General features: G+C 38.8%; 1 protein-coding gene across 2 annotated transcripts in view; it reads left to right on the forward strand.

The window, feature by feature from the left end:
• Positions 1 to 13,348: 13,348 nt before the first annotated feature.
• The window catches only part of LOC127435429 (protein lin-7 homolog A-like), a 66,261-nt gene continuing 58,418 nt past the window's right edge, over positions 13,349 to 21,191 (forward strand). For both annotated transcript variants that reach the window (XM_051688924.1, XM_051688923.1), the window contains exon 1: positions 13,349 to 13,484. In XM_051688924.1, coding sequence (XP_051544884.1) covers positions 13,445 to 13,484 — 40 coding nt within the window. In that variant the 5' untranslated portion in view covers positions 13,349 to 13,444. The remainder of the gene's footprint in view (positions 13,485 to 21,191) is intronic.

Below are 21,191 nucleotides of genomic sequence, written 5' to 3' on the forward strand. Positions count from 1 at the left end.
TGAGATGACTGTACTGTATAAGCATTGAAGGCAAAAACAGACATGATTATGATCATATAGGCAGATAAGTAGTGTGTTTGGTTATATTAATACTACCATAGGTCATTCTTAGGACAGCTTCTGTTATCAGGTATCTGCTGATAACAAACATGATTACTTTTGTTTGCACTGCTATAGGCTTCAAGTTGAACAGCTGCTGCCATTTTGCAACCTCGTCATTAAAAAAATGAAGGAAATTTAAGTGGTACATGCCCATGTGAAAACAGCAACCATCATGACAGGCCAGGCCTACTAAACAGATGATTTTTGGCCATTTTGACATTATCGGTAACTTTGCCAAACTGGCTAATTAACAGAAGTGGTCATTCCACACAGAGACAGCTCCAAAATTTACCAATTTTGATAATGGATAATGTCAATTTTGTGTGATTTTGGAGTAAGATTTGTAAATAAACAAGTATAAAATAAGTAATTTAATTTGTGATCATTAAATTGTATTATCCATACTGCATATACACTCACTGAACACTTTATTAGCAACACCTGAATACCTACTTATTCATGCAGATTCAGGTCAGGAGCTTCAGTTAATGTTCACATCAACCATCAGAATCGGTAAAAAATGTGATCACAGTGATTATGACCATGGCATGATTATAGGTGCCAGACGGGCTGGTTTGAGTATTTCTGTAACTGCTGATCTCCTGGGACTTTCAGGCACAACAGTCTCTAGTGCTTATTCAGAATGGTGCCAAAAACAAAAAACATCCAGTGAGTGACAGTCTGCGGATGGAAATGCCTTGTTGATGAGAGAGGTCCACGGAGAATGGCCATATTGATACGGGTTGACAGAAAGGCTATAGTAACTCCTATAACCACTCTGTGCAATTGTAGTGAGCAGAATAGCATCTCAGAATAAACAACACATCGAACTTTGAGATGGATGGGCTTCAACAGCAGAAGACTACGTCGGGTTCCACTTCTGTCAGCCAAGAACAGAAAGCTGAGGCGGCAGTGGGCAGAGGCTCACCAAATCTGGACTTTTGAAGACTGGAAAAACGTAGCCTGGTCTGATGAATCTCGATTTCTGCTGAGGCACACAGATAGTAGGGTCAGAATTTGGCGCCAACAGCATGAATCCATGGACCCAACCTGCTTTGTGTGGTGTAATGGTGTGGGGAATGTTTTCTTGGCACACTTTGGGCCCGTTAATTCCAATCAATCATCGCTTGAATGCCACACCCAATTTGAGTATTGTTGCTGACCACCACAATTTACCCATCTTCTAAATGCTACTTCTATGCACCATGTCATAAAGCAAAAGTGTCTCAAACCAGTTTCATGAACATGACAATGAGTTCATTGTTCTTCAGTGGCCTTCCCAGTCACCAGATCTGAATCCAATAGAACACTTTTGGGATGTGGTAGAACGGAAGATTCACAGCATGAATGTGCAGCTGACAAATCTGCAGAAGTTGCGTGATGCAGTCATGTCAACATGGACCAGAATCTCAAAGGAATGTTTACAACATCTTGTGGAATCCATGTCATGAAGAACTGAGGCTGTTTTGAGAGCAGTGAGGCCCTACCCAGTGTTCCTAATAAAGTCAGCAACCCCCCTCTCTACATATCAGAATCGACATCTGCCGAACCCTAGTTAAGTAGTTGCTAGCGTGTTGCAATGCCGTTGCTAGGGTGTTGTGGGTGGTTGCTTACTGGCCCTAAGTCAAAAGAGCCAACCCCCAAATCTCTATGATACTCCGGAAGATATTCAGGTCCCTCCTTCAATAAAAGTCTATGGGGTTTTTCAGCCTGGTTTATTGTCCAACAGCTTAGAAACGTTATAGCACACCTTTCCTCAACAATGGGTTTGTTCAAACCCCTTACCTTAAGTATGAGCAAAAGTAACAGTGACAGGCCGTGCTTGACATATCACATGATGTTTGATTTGTTTTGTAAGCAACGTGTCAAAGTATGGTCCCATTCATCTCGTCGTTTCATGAATCAGACAACAGTCTCTGCTGTCCTGGAGGAAAAAAAAAACAAAAGCGATCTGTCACTCACACTCACTAATGTGGAATAACATCAGCCGTCTCGTCTCTGCCCACTAACACCACTTTCATCCAATGATACGCTGTCCATGCGCCTAAATGATCTCTCTTTTGTAGATACCATACGGGGTTGTGTGTCATGTTTCACAACTTCTCACAAGCCAAATGACAAGGTGCTTTCTTGTGGAGAATGCAGACACAAATGCAGACCAAAGTGCGATTTCTACACTAAGCAATAAAGCAGTTCTTCCTTTGAATTTGCTTCTCAAAACAGGCTTAAATCAGGCATGAATAGAATAGTCTAGATCTTTGCTAAAGCCCTTGCATTATAGAGCAAAACAGAAGGAATCCAGAAGTTAAAAATCCCATTCATTTTCTCCACAAAGAAAATGTTTGAGATAATGTATACATAATGTCTAAGGGTTGTATGACTGCTGAATTTTAATAGTCAACTAATCAAGCCCATTAGTTCAGTCGAATTCGACTAGTTGTGACATCTTAGGTGTGACGTCTAACCCTAACAAATCAGGTAGAGCTTTTTCTCCCAATTTGGAATGCCCAATTCCCAATGTGCTTTTAAGTCCTCGTGGCCTCAGTCCGGGTGACGGAGAATGAATCCCAGTTGATTCCGCGTCTGAGAACATCAACCCGTGCATCTTATCACGTGGCTTGCTGAGCGCGTTGCCACAGAGACATAGCGTGTGTGGAGGCTTCACGCCATCCACCACGGCAACCAGCGTATTTTACCACTGAGCTACCCAGGCCCCCCCAGGTAGAGCTTTCTTAATTAATATGAATGAGGCTTCCCTTGCCATCCTATGTTTCAGAAATCAGCTACCGGCTTTATTTTTTACAGAAACTTTTTGTAAATCACGGGGAAAGAGATTAGTGGACTTCAGGCTGACAGTGTTGACTACATTTGTTATAGTCGACTAGTCTATGTAACCCCTTGTATACACAAGACAGAACTACAGTACTATGAGCTTTGAGGTTAGGCAATTCAACAGTCTCATCACAACACGTAATAATTCGTACAAGATGGCGAAATTGTTAGATATCATACAAGGCTGGGTTTCCCGATAACATTGCAACTTAAGCTTTAATGATCATCTTAACTAACGTTGCTCGTTATTTTATGATGGAGTAACGCCTGTTTCCCAAACCAGCACGTAGATCGCTTGGTATAAAGTAGAAATTAAATGCTTTGTTATGGGAGCTGTTCAATCCAAAGTTGCTGATCACTTCGGCCAGGATGTCCAGGTGTTTGTCTTCTCAAAATGAAAATAAGGTGGAAATACTAACAATCATGGAAGTTGTTTGTAACCTTGTCGAGGCGCAGAAATGTATTACCTAGCTATTACAGGATTGAATTCAAAAAATAATTATGCCTTTTGTAAGACAGAGTTTCAGATGTATTTATGCTCAATCATAGAGATTAATGAAAGTGACGCAATAAATGCATGTAACGTGAATGTATGCAATGTGAATCACAAAGGGCTCTCACATAGCCTAAAGTTTTGTGCCTTTGGTTGGAAACTGAACAAATGAACTGAGAACAGGATTAAAATGATGGGCATCAGTGTTGAACTACTCATAGACCTTTCTAAATATTAATAGGTCATCTGGTTAGTTGAAGGTACTGTGTACTTTTACCCTTACTGTCATTATGCATCATGCAATTTGTTGCTGCCTTGTAAAAAGATAATAGGCAAGCCGATCTGAACCAGCCATTGGAGGAAGTAAGAAGAGGAGGAGGATAAAGAAAGAGAGAGAGGGAATCTCTCATTGAACACTCTTGCTCTAATCTTCTCTGTTAACCATATTTTAATTATTCATTAAGGCATATTTATTTAAGTTTTAAACTGTGTGGTCACATTACTCACGTCTTCTTAAATAATCTGTTTAATAAGAACATGTCGTCTATCTACTGCCATTACAATTATGCTTATCAAAGAAGGCTAATATAATGTTATACTGTATTACGTGTCTTGCAAATTTAGACCTATCACGTCGCATGCGCAGACTGCGGAGACTGCCAGTTGATTTCAATGCAATTTTTCAACACTTTTTTATCCTCGGAAATAGTTTACAATGGCTTTCCAATGATCAAAATATATTAATACAATTTATTCAATGTTCCATTGTCTTTGATAAACTATGAAAGATGCCAGACAGATGCGTTTAAGTTGCACTTAATGGACTTAAGAGTGGTTCAAAGCTCTCGTTAATTTACGAACGTTTTTACGAACTACTTAGATAAAGATGCTTTTGGGAAACGCGCCTTAGAGATTAAGCACTACTTAAGTGCTGCTAACATTTCAAATCTTTGAAATAAAAGGCATTACATTTTTATTTTAAGAAAGGCAACTGTGAACAAGATTGTCTATTGAATGTCAGAAACCTGTAATATGCTTCCCTTGTCTCGTTACAAACCCAATGTTGTCTTTCTTCCTAGGTTGAAAAAACGTATTTTTCCTATTAAAATAATGGCTAGGTTTAGGGTTTGTATAAGGGGTTAGACTTTATGGTTAGGTTTAGGTTTGGGTTGAGGGTTAAACTTCGTATAAAATCATATTAACATCGTTCGTTGATTAGTTTATTTTTCTCTATGAGAGTAAAAGTTGCACGTTTTGTATGATTTCTTAATCTTGTACTATTACTACGTGATGAGACCGGGTTAGGCAATATAGTATCGTTAATATTAATATTGACGTTCTCTACATCTCTCTTCCTCAACTTTTCTTCCTAAACACCCCTTTCTGTTTGCTCTCAAAGCTGTGCATCCATTTAGAAATCAATTCATTCTCAGTGCACTCTTTTAATCCCACGTTTTTCAGCAGAACTGTTTTCCAGAGGCTGCATCACTATATGACCATGAAAGCATAATCTCCCTGTGCCCTCTTTCTCTCTGACTTTAAGCCCTCCATCCATCCCATTAGTTACTACCACCGCACATCTGTCCGCATTTGGAAGACTGACAGCAATGCATCAGTGTTGCTATTTCCAAAGCCAGAAGAATTTTCTTAACAGAGAATTCATTTATTTTGAAACGTTAACAATACTGCAAATCTACATCTCTACATATTCCGAAGTAAATATGAGTGGTGCTTGACATGACAAACCTGATATGAAAATTCAAAATATCACAGCATGTATCCTGTTGGCTATTACTCGTGAGTAAAGTTCATTCTATCATTTAATTTATGACCCCAAAGATTGAGTTCCAAATAATGTTCTAATCCTTTTTATTACAGCAGGTACAACTGTCTAGCCACACTTACAGGTCAGAGGCCAAAACAACAATCGAACAAAACAAAAATTATCTTATGAGTTATTTATAAAACTAGGCCTAACTGCCGGAATAATCATGAAATTCTCATGCAGGAACCAGGGAGATACTCGCCATCTGCACAGACGATTAAATTAACAGTCAGTTTAGTTATACCATATGCAATTTATTTGTTTACAAGAGGATGAAAGAGTGGGCTTCTCGAGAGAAAAGACACGGTTATCAGTAAACTCAAGGTGCTTTACTTTAGACATCACATCGTGATGTCACTTTGTTCTTAACGATTATCCCAGGATGTGTGTGAATGCAAGCACAGATTACGGGAAAGCTCTTGCAGTGTGAATGAACAAATTTTGCAGTCCCAAAAGTTACCGGAACAACTTTTCCCTGGATTAATACCGTGATCTCTGTGTGAAAGGGGCTTTAGCGTTTGTCTGCCACAAGCCTGTGGATTTGTTGTTTGAGATGTGAAGAATATGAGCTGCTCTCTGAAGAGGATTTATTTGGAGACAAGTAGGTATGAGAAATGCATTATTCCACAATAATTGCAATCACCAGTCTGCAAAAACCTCATCACGAGTGGTTCACTTCTGTGATTTGGTACGATTGTATTAATATCAGCAGCGAACATTAGTGCAAATGAACAGTACCCCAAACCACCTATTCAAGCGGAAAGGCGTTCACATTATCCAAACGAACTGAACTTTGATGTAATTTGAACCCGGGTGCGCACCAAAAGTGCCAGTGTGAAAGCACCCTCACAGTTGGGCCATTGCTTTCAGGAATTAGTTCAATAAGTTGACGAAAATGCAAGTGAACAACAGAAGACGATGGTGAAAACGCATTTGTATAACTTGGTCTGAAAGACTATAAAGACATCTTTATGGGTCTAACCTCCAGAAGAGAAATAGTCCAGTATCGCAAAGCCGTCGTATCATGCCTGCAACGACTGCCTGTACGCGCGTACGGTCAAATGAAGCATACTTTAAAAGGCTATAGTGTTCGACTGTAAAAAATCGAATTATACTTTGGGCTTTAATTTTTTTAATGTATTTTTTCTCACGTTGAACGTACAACAAAATGTGTCACGAAAATACTGCGCTTTTGCACAAGACACTGAAAAAACTGTGAGACGTGGTGCAACGGTCAAAATGCAAAAATAGTATTCGGTGTAAACTGCCCCTAAGAATTGTGATTTATTCCATATTCGATGAGTGTAAAAGTAAAAAATTAAGCGTAAGATTATCCGTTCTAAAATGTTATTTTAAACATGGGATTAAGACACTCATGTACACTAGGGATGGGCATTATGGTCATTTTGTCTACTCAAGTACTTAGTGCTCGTCGAGTACTTGAGGGGCAATGACATGTACATAACTGTATATATAATAACATGTCTGACAAAGGTCTTTGGCTGCTGCATTGCGCCTTGTTTATCCGGTGTATCATCTATTCATTATTATAGGCTGTTATAAAATAATCTGTTACAAAATGTACAAAAGATTGCATTATCAAAATATAATTCATCATATTTTGTCATTATGTGAAGATTCGCTGCCCAACTCAATGAAAAAATGTGCACAACACCCGTCTGTCTGTTCTTCCTTCAGGTTACCGTAGTAAGCACGCATCAGTTTTTTTAGTGACTGTCTAAACCGTCTATTCTCAAATCACGGTTGGCTTAACAGGAGACACCATAACCATTGCGTTTTTAATATGTGTGTTAAGTTGAAGTTCAGTTTTGAAGATGCTGCATTCTGTTCCATTTAGCTTCGCTCTGTCTAGCTGTTTGAAACACTCGCCTGCTGTATATGCGCTGCTTCAGCACGTTGAGTCCACTGCCACATGCCTGTTGTGTGTGTGTGTTTCCCCAAGAGTTCGCTCCTGTGGGGAAAGCCACGATGCTCCGTATTGATGTTGCTGTGATGATTCATGAAGCGTTCCATTCAATTTGGAGAGTCGGAATTTCCACATTTCAACTGGGCAAAGTGCAACAGAATGACACATTATGTTGGACATCTAACCTGGAAACTCGTGCGGAAATTTTCAACTCCCATTTCGTCAGTATGCAGGTGTGTGTTACGTCACGCAAACATTTCGGCACCCAGGGCAGGGAGGTTTACAGTCAGTGACAAACATTCACTTTTATTAAATAATATCCATTAATGAGTCAAAGTTCTTAAATTAAATGATAATAAAACGTGTTTAGCAAACGTTTTGCAGAGACAGGCGTTCAAAACATGGCTAATTACACTCTCTTTTGATTATCGTAACGATAGCATTGCATCCCTAATGTACACTGAGAAAAATTACATTTTTAATTAAATTTTCATTTAAAGGTCCACTCAGTAAGTTTTTGTTCATGTTGTCTTGGACTTACACTGAAACCTAGGGGCTTGGATGCAGCATCATTCAAACTCAATAGTTTTCAGTTACAGATGCCATTGTAGAAATTCACTATTCACAGCCAGCCAGGTTTAATTAAATTAAAGGCAGTGGAACATGCTTTTACATCAACAAAAGTTGGTGCACAGATGAAACAGCATTGAAGAAGATGTGCTGTCCTAATTTAGAAGTGCTCTTCATCAACTGTAAGCTTTTCTACTTGCCACAGGAGTTTTCCTCATTTAATCTGGTGAGTGAGTACATCCTGCCAAAAGCATGCGTGAACGCAGTGTTGCAACAGCTGGCTGATCACATCACAGACACGGAGCAACAACTCCCAGACTCTCTTATCACTATTCTGGGAGATTTTAATAAAGCTAACCTCATCCGTGAACTGCCAAAATACAAACAACACATCACATGCCCCACCAGAGACAGAAATATACTGGACCACTGCTACACCACTGTAAAGGATGCATATCACTCTGTCCCTCGAGCAGCTTTGGGACTCTCTGATCACTGTCTGGTTCATCTTCTCCTGACCTACAAGAATAAACTAAAATCAGCTAAGCCTGTAGTAAAGACTGTAAAGAGATGGACCAATGAAGCAGAGCTGGAACTACAAGCCTGCTTCGACTGCACTGATTAGAGTGTTTTTAAAGCTGCAGCCAGAGACCTGGATAAGCTCACATATACTGTGACATCATATATCAGTTTCTGTGAGGATATATGCATCCCTACTAGGACATTTTTATCATTCAATAACGATAAACCATGGTTTACAGGAAAACTCAGACAGCTTCGTCATGCCAAAGAGGATGCTTACAGAAGTGGGGATAAAATATTGTATAACCAGGCTAGAAACATACTGACTAAGGAAATCAGAGTGGCTAAAAGAAGCTACTCTGAAAAGCTGAAAAAACTGTTTTCAGCCAACGACCCTGCATCTGTGTGAAAAGGCCTGAAAAGTATCACCAAGTACAAGACACCACCCCCTCGCTCCGTAGAGAATCAACAAATGGCTGATGACCTGAATGTGTTTTACTGCAGGTTTGAAAAGCCCAGCCTCACACCACTCCCCCACTCTGATCTTCACTTCACACACACACCAACACCTCCAAGAACCCCCCTCCTCCCCCCTGCTGCTACTCAACCTGCACTTATGGTCTGTGAGGAGGAAGTGTGCCGGGTCTTTCGGAAACAAAAGACCAGGAAAGCTTCAGGCCCAGAAGGTGTTTCACCTGCCTGTCTGAAAGTCTACACTGACAAACTGGCCCCCATCTTCACACAGATCTTCAATAGATCAGTGGAGCAGTGTGAAGTTCCCTGCTGCTTCAAACACTCCACCATTATTCCAGTTCCCCAAAAAACCAAAATCACAGGACTTAATGACTACAGATCTGTCGCTCTCACATCTGTGGTCATGAAGTCGTTTGAGAGACTGGTTTTGGCCTACCTGAAGGACATCACTGGACCCCTGCTAGACCCCCTTCAGTTTGTTTACAGAGCAAGCAGGTAAGCAAACCATGTTGATGCTGTCAACATGGGACTGCATTATATCCTGCAACACCTCGACAGACCTGGGACTTATGCAAGGATCCTATTTGTGGACTTCAGTTCTGCCTTCAATACCATCATGCCTGATCTTCTCTCAACCAAACTGACCCAGCTCTCCACCCCAATCTGTTGATGGATCATCAGCTTTCCGACAGATAGGCAGCAGCTAGTGAGACTGGGGAAACTCACATACGGGACCCTCACTATTAGCACTGATGCTCCTCAGGGATGCATTCTCTCTCCACTGCTCTTCTCCCTGTACACGAATGACTGCACTGCAAAGGACCCCTCTGTCAAACTCCTGAAGTTTGCAGACAACACCACAGTCATCGGCCTCATCCGCGACAGTGATGAGTCTGCATACAGACAAGAGGTTGAACAGCTGGCTGTCTGGTGCAGTCACAACAACCTTGAGCTGAACACGCTCAAAACAGTGGAGATGATAGTGGACTTCAGGAGTAATCCCCCCGCACTCCCACTCCTCAACATCCTGAACAACACTGTGGCAGCAGTGGAGTCATTCAGGTTCCTGGGCTCTACCATCTCTCAGGACCTGAAGTGGGACACCCACATAGACTCCATTGTGCAGAAAGCTCAGCAGAAGTTGTACTTCCTTCGCCAGCTGAGGAAGTTCAACCTGCCACAGGAGCTGCTGACAAAGTTCTACTCGGCCGTCATTGAGTCTGTCCTATGTACATCTATAATTGTCTGGTTTGGTTCAGCCACCAAATCAGACAGAAGGAAATTATGATGGACAGTTAAGACTGCTGAGAGGATTATTGGTGCCCCCCTGCCCACCCTCTAAGACCTGTATGTCTCCAGAGTGAGGAAACGTGCAGGTAGAATCACTCTGGACCCCACACATCCTGCCCACTCCCTCTTTGAACTGTTGCCCTCTGACCAGTGCTACAGAGCACTGAGTGCCAGGACATCCAGGCACAAGAACAGTTTTTACCCTCAGGCCATTTTCCACATGAATAATTAAACTGCCTTGAGGACTCCCACATAGTGCAATAATGCAAATAATTATCTCATGTACATATGTAAAATCACATACTGTATTTAATTAAATAACTGTACATACTCCTATCTTGCACATACATTACCACTTGCACATGTACATACACCATTCTATGTTATATGTCCTATTATTTGTATGCCTATTTATACTCTTACCTTGTTTTATATTCTGTGTCTCACAGTAATGTTCTGTGTGAACTTGTTTCTCCTATCACCAAAAAAAAAAAAAACATTCCTTGTGTACGTGAGAACACTTGGCAATAAAGCTAATTCTGATTCTGAAATGTCCAACAACAGGGCAGTTACTGAGATTAAGTGAGAAGTATTGGGCTGGTCATGTGATTCTAACATGGCAGCCGACATGAGGGGACCCTCTCCATGTAGAATAAGAGTGTGTTCACACTTGTAGTTCGGTTCTCTTGGGCCAGACCAAAGAAGAAAATGATCCATTTAGTCCTGGTTCGCTTAGCATTCACACTGGCATTTTTAACACTGTACCTAAAGATACAAAACAAAAGGCATAAGGATAAGGTCACAACCTGATTGGACAGCTTTTATGGCGTATATTTTGCGACGGAACTTGCCAAACATCCAAAATAATGCTGGCTGCTGGGCTAAATGTGCTCGTTGGACCCACTTTCCCTTAACCTATCACTGAACATTTTGAACACTTGAGCATTTTTGTGCGTTTTTTCCAGTATACTGGAAATATGCTCATCGGACCAAATGTTAATAAGGAACTTTACCTCCTCATTGCTTCATGTTTGCCCTCTGCTCATTTTGTTTTGCATACACCACTCTTACCGCTCTTTCTATGTTATCAAATCATGTGATTTTTAGGGTTGCGTCTTCAACACGTCCTGTTACTGGTCCGTTTAGACATCTTTGGTCCATGCTGTGTTCATATATCAGTCAAACCGCACCAGAGTTCGTTTGGAAGCGGACCAAGACCCACTATTCAAGGGGCCTCTGTCAGCTTGTTTGGTGCGCACCAAGGTTCTGATGGCAGCGTTCACACTTGTTCAAATGAACCGCACTAACAGAGCAATCGCACCAGAGTTCGTTTTAATCGAACCAAACCTGCCAAGTGTGAACACACTCTAAAACAGCTTTTATAAGGTTACTGATATGACTGAAGTCTTCATCTCATGTGAGTGGTCATGATTTTAGACATTGGTTTCAAAATTACAATTCATGTTTTTAGAAGTAAAACTTTTTAAATGAGAAAAAAATGATTGAAGTACCTTTAAACCCCTCCATCTGATATTTATAGACCTATAGAATTTATTTGTAAAAAGTCTGATTTATTCCACATTCTGTGAGCATTAGAATTTTTTATTTTAAACATTTGACTTATTCCATGTACATTCGATGAGCGTGGAAATTAAATTTGAAATGTAGAACTATCCCATGTTCGTTAAGCGTTAGATAGCCTATTGAAATTTTAAACTTGGGAAAAAGATGTAAATAAATGTAAATAAGATTCTAATTTAAAATCGCTCCATTGGATATTACATTTTTGATCTAAATTTTTGAAAATCAAATGTTATTCCACATTCGATTTAAACGCAGTACACCCTAGGAATCTAAAATCCTATCCTTACGCTCATCTACAACTACACAAATGGGTGGTACATAATCCTAGTGATGGGTCGTTCATGAACGATTCGTTCATTTTGAACTCAGAAGAATGAGTAGTTTCAGAGAGTGATAAATTCATTTTGTGTTGGCCACACATGTGCATTGCGCAATCTCTGTTCGTTTGTTACGTGAAAACCGCATAGGTGCTGTACAGGAAACAGAAATGATTAGTTCACCTTTCGACTCTTTTGGTCCGAGTCGTTCGTTCTTTTGTCATGTGACAGCCGTATACGCTATGCATTGCTCACACAGGAAACAGAAATTATTAGTTCACCTCTTGAGTCATCTGGTCCGAGTCGTTCGTTCTTTTGTCACGTGACAGCCGTATACGCTATGCATTGCTCACACAGGAATCAGAAATGATTAGTTCACCTGTCAAGTCTTCTGGTCCGAGTCGTTCATTCTTTTGTCACGTGACAGCCGTATACGCTATGCATTGCTCAATGCTCACACGGGAAACAGAAATGATTAGTTCACCTCTCCAGTCTTCTGGTCCGAGTCGTTCATTCTTTTGTCACGTGACAGCCGTATACGCTATGCATTGCTCACACAGGAAACAGAAATGATTAGTTCACCTCTCGAGTCATCTGGTCCGAGTCATTTGTTCTTTTGTCATGTGACAGCCGTATACGCTATGCATTGCTCACACAGTAAACAGAAATTATTAGTTCACCTCTCGAGTCATCTGGTCCGAGTCATTTGTTCTTTTGTCATGTGACAGCCGTATACGCTATGCATTGCTCACACAGGAAACAGAAATGATTAGTTCACCTCTCGAATCTTCTTGTCCGTGTTGTTTGTTCTTTTGTCACGTGACAACCGTATACGCTATGCATTGCTCACACAGGAAACAGAAATGATTAGTTCACCTCTTGAGTCTTCCAGTCCGAGTTGTTTGTTCTTTTGTCACATGACAGCCGTATATGCTATGCATTGCTCACACAGGAAACAGAAATTATTAGTTCACCTCTATGGTCCGAGTCGTTCGTTCTTTTGTCACGCATATACGCTATGCACATACGGCTGTCACGTGACAAAAGAACGAACGACTTGGCAAGTAGATTCCAGAGGTGAAGTCATCATTTCTGTCTCTCATCATTTGTCCTTGGCTGCATTATACATTTTCCTTATTCGGACTATAATCAAAGTTTGCGTAAGTAGACGTGTTTGGAGGGATTTGGCTATTGAAAATGTAACATTTTAATTTAATTCTGCTCTAATGAACGAAATGGCTTGTATAAAGATTCGTTCATTTTGATGAAAGACTCAAAGATTTAAGTCAGTAAAATGATCCGATCTTCCCATCACTACATAATCCCGTTCCCCTCCCAGCCACTCCCATGATCCACGCGCTTCTCCAATCCGCTCTCACTTGCTCTCTCTTCCGCTCCAGTGTGTGCGCTGATGCCGCAGCTCCAGTAGACTCACTCTCTCCCACGCTCTCCCACTCTCTCTCTCTCTCTCTCTCTCTCTCTCTCTGATAATAACACACAGCACAGTCATGGCGACAATGACAGTCCAACCGCTCACCCTGGAGCGAGGTGAGTACTGACAAACGCACACCCATTCACTTCTCGCAGGAGGAGAGATGGTGGAGGTAACTTTAGGCTTTTGCACAATGCGTTTCTATGTATTTGTGAATTATTGGACTTGGAAGAAGGAAATATAGTCATTGAGCTGTAGATTTTTTGGTGGATGTTGCCTTCTCGTTTCGGCTTGTGTCCGTTATATGACGATGATAAGAATATTATCTGCTATTCTCTATTATTAATCCACATACTTTTGTTTTGGACTGTCTGCGCGCAGTTTATCTATATGCAACACTTTATTGGCACTAATTCCTTCATGCACTTTGCTGCGACTCAATTCAAGGCTTTATTATCCTTAGGCTATACTCCACTTGACAGAAGATTATACAACTTCTGACATGCATGTTTTAATATACTACATTAAAAATCAAATCAAAGCTTTTTTTTTTTTTAATCAACCACAAATGTTATAGCGTACACATGATGGAATAAAGGAAATATGTCAACGTGACTGAAGTCATGTGGACAGAAGCTTGCCTTTTTTATCGCGATGTTGATGTTATCATGGCAGCAATCTTGTTGTTGCTTAATTTAACAACACCAGTCAGTGACAGTGCCGAAGGGTCTGAACTGAAGACTAGAGAAAAGCGATAGTGAGAGCAACCATATGTGATGGCTGATGGGTCGCTGTTGTTCTTTTATATTTACGCGATTACCCGCGAAAGCAAACCGCGAATAATATTTCGTTCTTTAACGATTATTTAGCGCGCAAAATGACTGATAGGCTATGGCAAACGAAGCCAGTTCAGCCGTCACTCAAGCAAGGTGATGGAGATATTTATAGAGTAACGTGATACCTCTGGCATGTGCACATGGCGCTTGTGTAAACGATTTCGCTGTGTTATAGATTAAAATAAGTGACTGTCCCGAACTGCGTCACACCTACATTACATTTTTTTTTTTTTTTTTTAAATGAGCAATAGTAAAACATGTCAAACAACGGCACTGGATGACAGCAATAAACAAAAATTAACTTAACCCTTTCAGACCTCATTTACCTTCCAGTGACACAAATAAATGGCCAAGCTTCATTTCTACTCTAAATGCAGTCATAAATAAAAAACAATCAAACAGTTCAATTTATGCTTATGTTTTAATTATTTCCTATGCCCAGTACAATTCAAATAATTATACATATGGATTTGATGATGAATCATTGTAGATTCTGGTTGTTTTTAAGAAATCAAATTACTTAAAAAAAAAAAAAAAAAAAAAAAAGAATATATATATGCTATTCATTTATATATATATATTTATATATATATATATATATATATATATATATATATATATATATATATATATATATATATATAATGTATGTATGTACTGTACTGTACAAAAGTCTTAGGCACATAAGATGTTTCACAAAAACATTTGTCTTAAGATGGTTATTTATATCTTCAGCTTTAGTGTGTCAATAGGAAATACACATTATAGACTCCCAAACATTTCTTTTGCAAATAGAATAGAACAGAATAGAATAGAAGAACAGGGAGCCCTGCAACAGATGGCATGGTCCCCACAGAGCTCCCCACTGAACATCGATTCAGTCTGGGATTTCATAAAGAGACAGAAGCAATTGAGACAGCCTAAATAGATAGAAGAACTGTGGCGAATTCTCCAAGAAGTTTGGAACATCCTATCTGCCAACAACCAAGAAAAACTGTGTCATGGGGTACCTAGGAGAATTGGTGCTGTTTTGAAGGCAAAGGTGTTCACACCAAATATTGATTTAGCTTTTTTTTTATGTTTACTGGACTTTGTATGACGTTAATTGATAAATGAGAACTATTTATGGCATTATATTTGAAGACATCCTCACTATGCAACATTTTTCACAAGTGCCTAAAACTTTTGCACAGTACTATGTGTGTGTGTGTGTGTATATATATATATATATATATATATATATATATATATATATATATATATATATATATATATATATATTATTAATATATAAAATAATACTTTGACAGATTTAACTGAAGCTGAGTAGTTATATATACTGCTCAGCTTCACTTAAAACTGTCAAAGTATTATTTTTAAGGTGTAATAGTTTGAATTGACATATTTGTTGCCATGCTTTTTTTCAAAGGATGATTTTTTTGTTCAAAATAAAAAATAAAAAAATGAAATTACACATAGTTTGAATTGGTGGCATCTAATTTAATTATTCTCTGCAATTTGGGTGGCACCAAATGACAAAAGTCATACTCATAGGATGGTTATACTACAGTTATATTAAATAAAACAGCAGTGATAATGTCTGACCTGTAGGCAAAAGTTTGCACTGTGCAAACATTCTCTGTCCACTTTAGTATGACCATTTGAAGATAAAAGACCAGACTAGACTCAAGGAACCATATCGAAGAAAAAAAAATTCTGACCAGAACTGTCTGTGTTGCCAGTAATTGCAGTACAACAAAAGACAGCGTTCACAAGGAAAGACAGACATTGGTATCCATCAAACATCAAGGTACAAAAGATCTGAGAGGTTCGTCTGCACAGCACTTGCATAGTCCTCCGTCATTAGACTGTGGGGTGTTTATGTGCTCTCTGCTCTTTCAGGAATATCACAGTTGGGCCAGTTACTGCTAATTCATGTGGTTTGATAAAGTGGATATGGCTTTGTGTCTGTGCAAACTCCTGCTGTTTTGGAAAGCCTGTTATCTGGAGACTGGCATTTTCTTCAGGCTTGTCTGACCCTTAAAGGATATAAAATGTAGAAGACCGTGCACTCCTCAGTAAAATTGTTCTGTTACAAACATGTGAAACATAGTTCAGAAGTGTCTTGGCTAACCATGTTGTCAGTCTTGGAACATGGAGCTTTTTATTCTGTTTATTTACTAAGGTTGTTCATATATAACTGAACATCCTAAAATTGTAATTTAATGATAATGGAATTATTAGAAAAAAAGCATAAAGGTGAGGTGTGTAATTTCTGTGTCAGTAGCTTTTTCAAGCAGAATTGCAAAAATTATTTTATTATTATTTTCTATGTTTCAAACGAACAAACAGCCCTTGACCTGAACTCACACCATTGGTTGATGCTCAGACAAACATAGTAATTTTTGATAGCGCCATAGAACCACAGTGTTTACAATTCTGGGGGAAATATAGTTGACTCTGTACATTAACTTTACACATGCTTCACCATTAAAGTGAACATGAAATCCAAAATTGGCCCAATTTCAAAAATATTTATGAAAACTTTCTCTGCTTCAGAAACAACTGCATTACGGAAGTAAAATGGGCTGTGAAAACCATGTTGAGTGGCTTGTTGACTTTAAATCAACCTTCAGGCTATGTCCAAATTAATCCGGGTACATTTGAAAATGGCTTATTCATTTTCAAAACACTCTTCATCAACACTGCCATTTTCAAACGTTTTCCAAAAGTTTCCCATCCACACTGAAACTTATGAAAACTATTAATTCCCCTTACTGCGCATATGAAAAATCGCTGTTCCATGTACTGTCTGAAACGCAATTGTCCTTGTGTTCAGTCGCCTGACAGTAATTCCGAGTAAACATCCCATCACCTTCGATGGAACGCAAATGTAAAGGTTGTACAAAGTAACATTTATCTTTAACTATCAAAGTGGACAGCAGGCACAACAACGCCACTACAACATGGGCCGCCATCTTGATTGTTTTGGGTTGAATGGATCACATGACTGCATTACATGACAAAAAATGCGTCATTGTTTTCAGATATCTCCACTTTTCCTGTCCACACTGCAACGCGAAGATGGCGTTTTCAAATTTATCCACATGGGAGAGTGTTTTCAAAAAGCTCAGTTTTCACTATCAAAACGGCGTTTCAGTGTGGACGGAAGGCCAAAACGTAGAGAAAAAAATTGTGTGGACATGGCCTCAGATTTGCTTGCTAAATAGAAAATGTTTCGCCTTATGCTGCGTCGAAAGCCAGGACATTTGTAGGATACTTCTTACTTCAAATCTCAGAATTCCAACCATTAAAGGCATTATTGCCCGATGCTTGAAATATTAGCAATGATATTAGCAATGATTATTAAATAATGGAGGAATGTTGACTCATTTAATGTATTTTATTTACTTAAAAATGAATGTTTATCACTTTATGTTGTAAATTGCCCTGGGTGCCACCATGTTTGTGTGATATCACACACCCGTATCTCAGCAAAATTGAAGTACGACAAATGGAGTTCCATTGCACTTTTCCAACTAGGAAGTTATAAATTCAGACTTTCCGAGTTGAATGAACACAGCATTGTCCCTACCTTAGAACTGACCAATTAGGGCCTCGACTCTGCAGTTTTGTATGCAAATTGTATCACACCACATATTGAGCCAATCGTATAAAAGCAGGGACATAACTAATTTGCAGGAAAATGCAATAATGTAATATGTTATGGAATTTAATTGTGGTCTTGCAATGTGTATGTTTGCCACAATCTTGTCACAAAGATTGATGTCCTTTTTATTAAATCCTGTCTACAAAAGGAAACTGTAGAGATCTTGTCGTTGCTGTAGACATGCTGACAAAATAGCATTTTAAGAGCACATTGGAATTTCACTGTATTTTAACTTTTGCAAAGAGTTGGGCCATGTTCCTACTATCTTTTGGAATTACTCTGAGCATTTCACTGTTACCAGGGTTGATTTTTAGGCCCGTGTCCGCCTGGTATTAAGATGGAAATGCACCCTTAGGCAAGCATCACTATATATTTTCCTTATACTTAGGATAGGAATTTCCAGAAAACCCTTGTAAGCATTAAGTTACATTTTGGTGTGGAACTTATCCTGTACTGTTTGTGCTACAGATGTGAATGAAATCAGTGAGGAGAGATTACATTTTCTAAAGTGACTGGACTTTTGATTTTTGCCTGACAGACATTAAAATCCCCTAGATTTACTCTGAAGGAGGGACACGAGCCATATCTAGAAAATGTAAAAATCCAGTTGGAAAAAATGACCTCTCTTCCTTTTAATTAACAGGTTTAATTGAATTTAATTGATTGCTATAATAGTATAAATATGCACTTGTTACTCCTTATCAAGCTAATAGGGTTCATATTAGGGGTGTAATGGTTCAAATTTCTTACAGTTCGGTTTGTATCACGGTTTTAGGGTCATGGATTCGGTACGGTTTGGTATTTGCTATGTTGAGAAAAAAAAAATATTATTTCCAAATCCAAAGTAAGAATACTGTGTTTAGTAACAAACACTTCAACAGGTTTGCCCTTAATAAAAATCATGGTTTTACTACAGTAACCATATTTTAATCATGGTATTTGTAATAAAATCATAGTAACCAAAAAATCAACATGGTTACTGTCATGGTTATAATATATAGTAAAACCACGGTTATTATATGGAAACTACAGTATTACTATTGTAAAACCATGGTTAATTGTATCAAAACCATGATTTCTGCTTAGAAAACCCTTATGACAGCAGTAATGGTTACTTCAGTCATCATTACTACAATATTACTATAGTAAAACCATGGTTAATTTTCTTTAGGGACCTGAACTATAAAATAATTTTTCTCTAATTACTAAACAATATTTTAACTTAATACATGCACTATCACTACATGCATCAACATAAAGTGCATTTCAAACTCGACTCAACATATATTCAACATTCGGAATATACATCGAGCAATGTCTGCAAACAGTGCCTGTTTTGTAAACTTTTTTGAACACTGCTGTTGTAATAGACTGCAAAAAAAAAAATATTCCCAGACAGGAGACTTGAATAATGCATGGGGCTTCTCTATCAGCTGCTTGTTTTCTCCACTTTGCGCTTGCTGTTTCCAACTACACACAACACGTGCAGAACAGTGATGCCATCAAGTTGACATTAGCGGTGGTTGTAACTGTGCGTGTCTATTTGATGCTTTGTTTTCATCGCCAAACCTTGTTCTCAAGATGCGCCATTAAACTTGAGGTGAACCGCAGTGCCAATGCTTACCGAAACGCGGGTGGTGAACCGTACGGTTCGGTTTTTACAGAGAACCATTACAACCCTAGTTCATATAGCTATAAAATAATCAAGATATAATTTATAGCTATAAAATTTGATAGCTATTAAATAATATAAAATATTTTATAATTAATATCATATAAAATATAAATTGTAATGCAAAGCTAGTCTATTGTCAGTCACATTTCAGTTTTATTCCTCATAATCAATGCGTATGTGTTTTTGGGGTGTTTGGGGGATGTACTGTAATTGGGTCAGGTTTTTATGTCAGGTCAGTGTCGCTGCACAACAAATCAAACTTAAATCAATAGGTGCTTGCACACATAAAGCCATTTATTTTAAACAAGACCTGTTGTTGAAATACCAGCAAATCAAGATGGCTCTTGTAATTTGCCATCATAGGAAGTTGTAACACTGCCAGAAAAGTTTCGTATTGATTCTATGTGTGAACGAAGCCATTAGATTAACAGTTTGAGCATGTAAGAGGTTAGAACGTTCTAACGTAAAACATCTTCTGTCAAAGAGTTTGAGGGAATCACAGTGAAGGAGCTGACGCTGTTACTCCATGTCATTTCATTGTAAGCCTGTGACATGATTGTCAGAAATTATGATTATCTATGTTATACTGTATTTCATCAAATATCAAAATGTTGTGTTGGTTAAAAGCTTAAACAAAAGAGCTTCTCTCCATCCAATGATTTTTTAACGGGATTTTTGTGTTGACATATGAATAGCATTGAATAGCTTTATAAAACGGAAAGCAGTCTTGAGTGAATTGCATTTGGTATGTTTATCGGAAAAGGTAAGCCGGTAATTTTACTGAGATTTAACAGGTTTTGTGAGAAAGTGGGTAATAGTACCAGCACTCTTCACTCAAAAGAGAGAAAATTACCTTTCACTTCTTTTTTTGGTGAGTAAAATATTTTGAGAACTAGCGGACAGCACACAAATTATTAAGTACTTTGTTGGCAGATGGCCATTGCTGACTTGGTATCAAACAAAATTTCACGAGTTCACTGGTTCATATAGTCTTGGGGCTTGGACACAAGACTGGGCTTGAGCTTTAAATGGTCAATGGTCAGCCCTAAATACAGGTCTAAATGGGGTCTAAAACGTGTTGTGATCGAATCTCAAAAACCACATACAATGTGGTCAGAACACATATGACCACATCACATTTGAGGTATGAATGCTAATCTGTCCTGTATGCATCACGGCAGCAGTGAAGCGCCGACCCTCACCTGTTAATCAACTGCTGCGCTAAAACAATTTTTATTTTGTGTACAGTTAAAACATTGCCGGTTACGAGCGGCTTTAAAAGGAAATAACTGTCCAATCTGAATTTTTAAAAAAGCAGATTCATACACAGTCACACGAGCTTCATGGATCTTCTTTAGTGTGTCTGATATCAACACAGATGACAAGCATGATCACCTGAAGCTCTTTTAATACAGGTAATGCACTAAAATAATGGATAATTTTGCTAGACATGTTGCGTTTCTGCTTTTCAGCCGCATCTGGGAGAAACAGCGCATCGGTTTTTTTGCGATTTCTTTGTCTTGTTTGACTTTGTTGCATTTTATTATCATGCAGTAACACAGTGACATAGTTATTTATGTATGTCATCATTAAACAAACCCTCCCCTCCAAATCCAATCACAAGTGGTCACAGGAGACGCAT

The sequence above is a fragment of the Myxocyprinus asiaticus genome, chromosome 45 (assembly GCF_019703515.2).
Source record: "Myxocyprinus asiaticus isolate MX2 ecotype Aquarium Trade chromosome 45, UBuf_Myxa_2, whole genome shotgun sequence".
Taxonomy (NCBI): Eukaryota; Metazoa; Chordata; class Actinopteri; order Cypriniformes; family Catostomidae; genus Myxocyprinus; species Myxocyprinus asiaticus.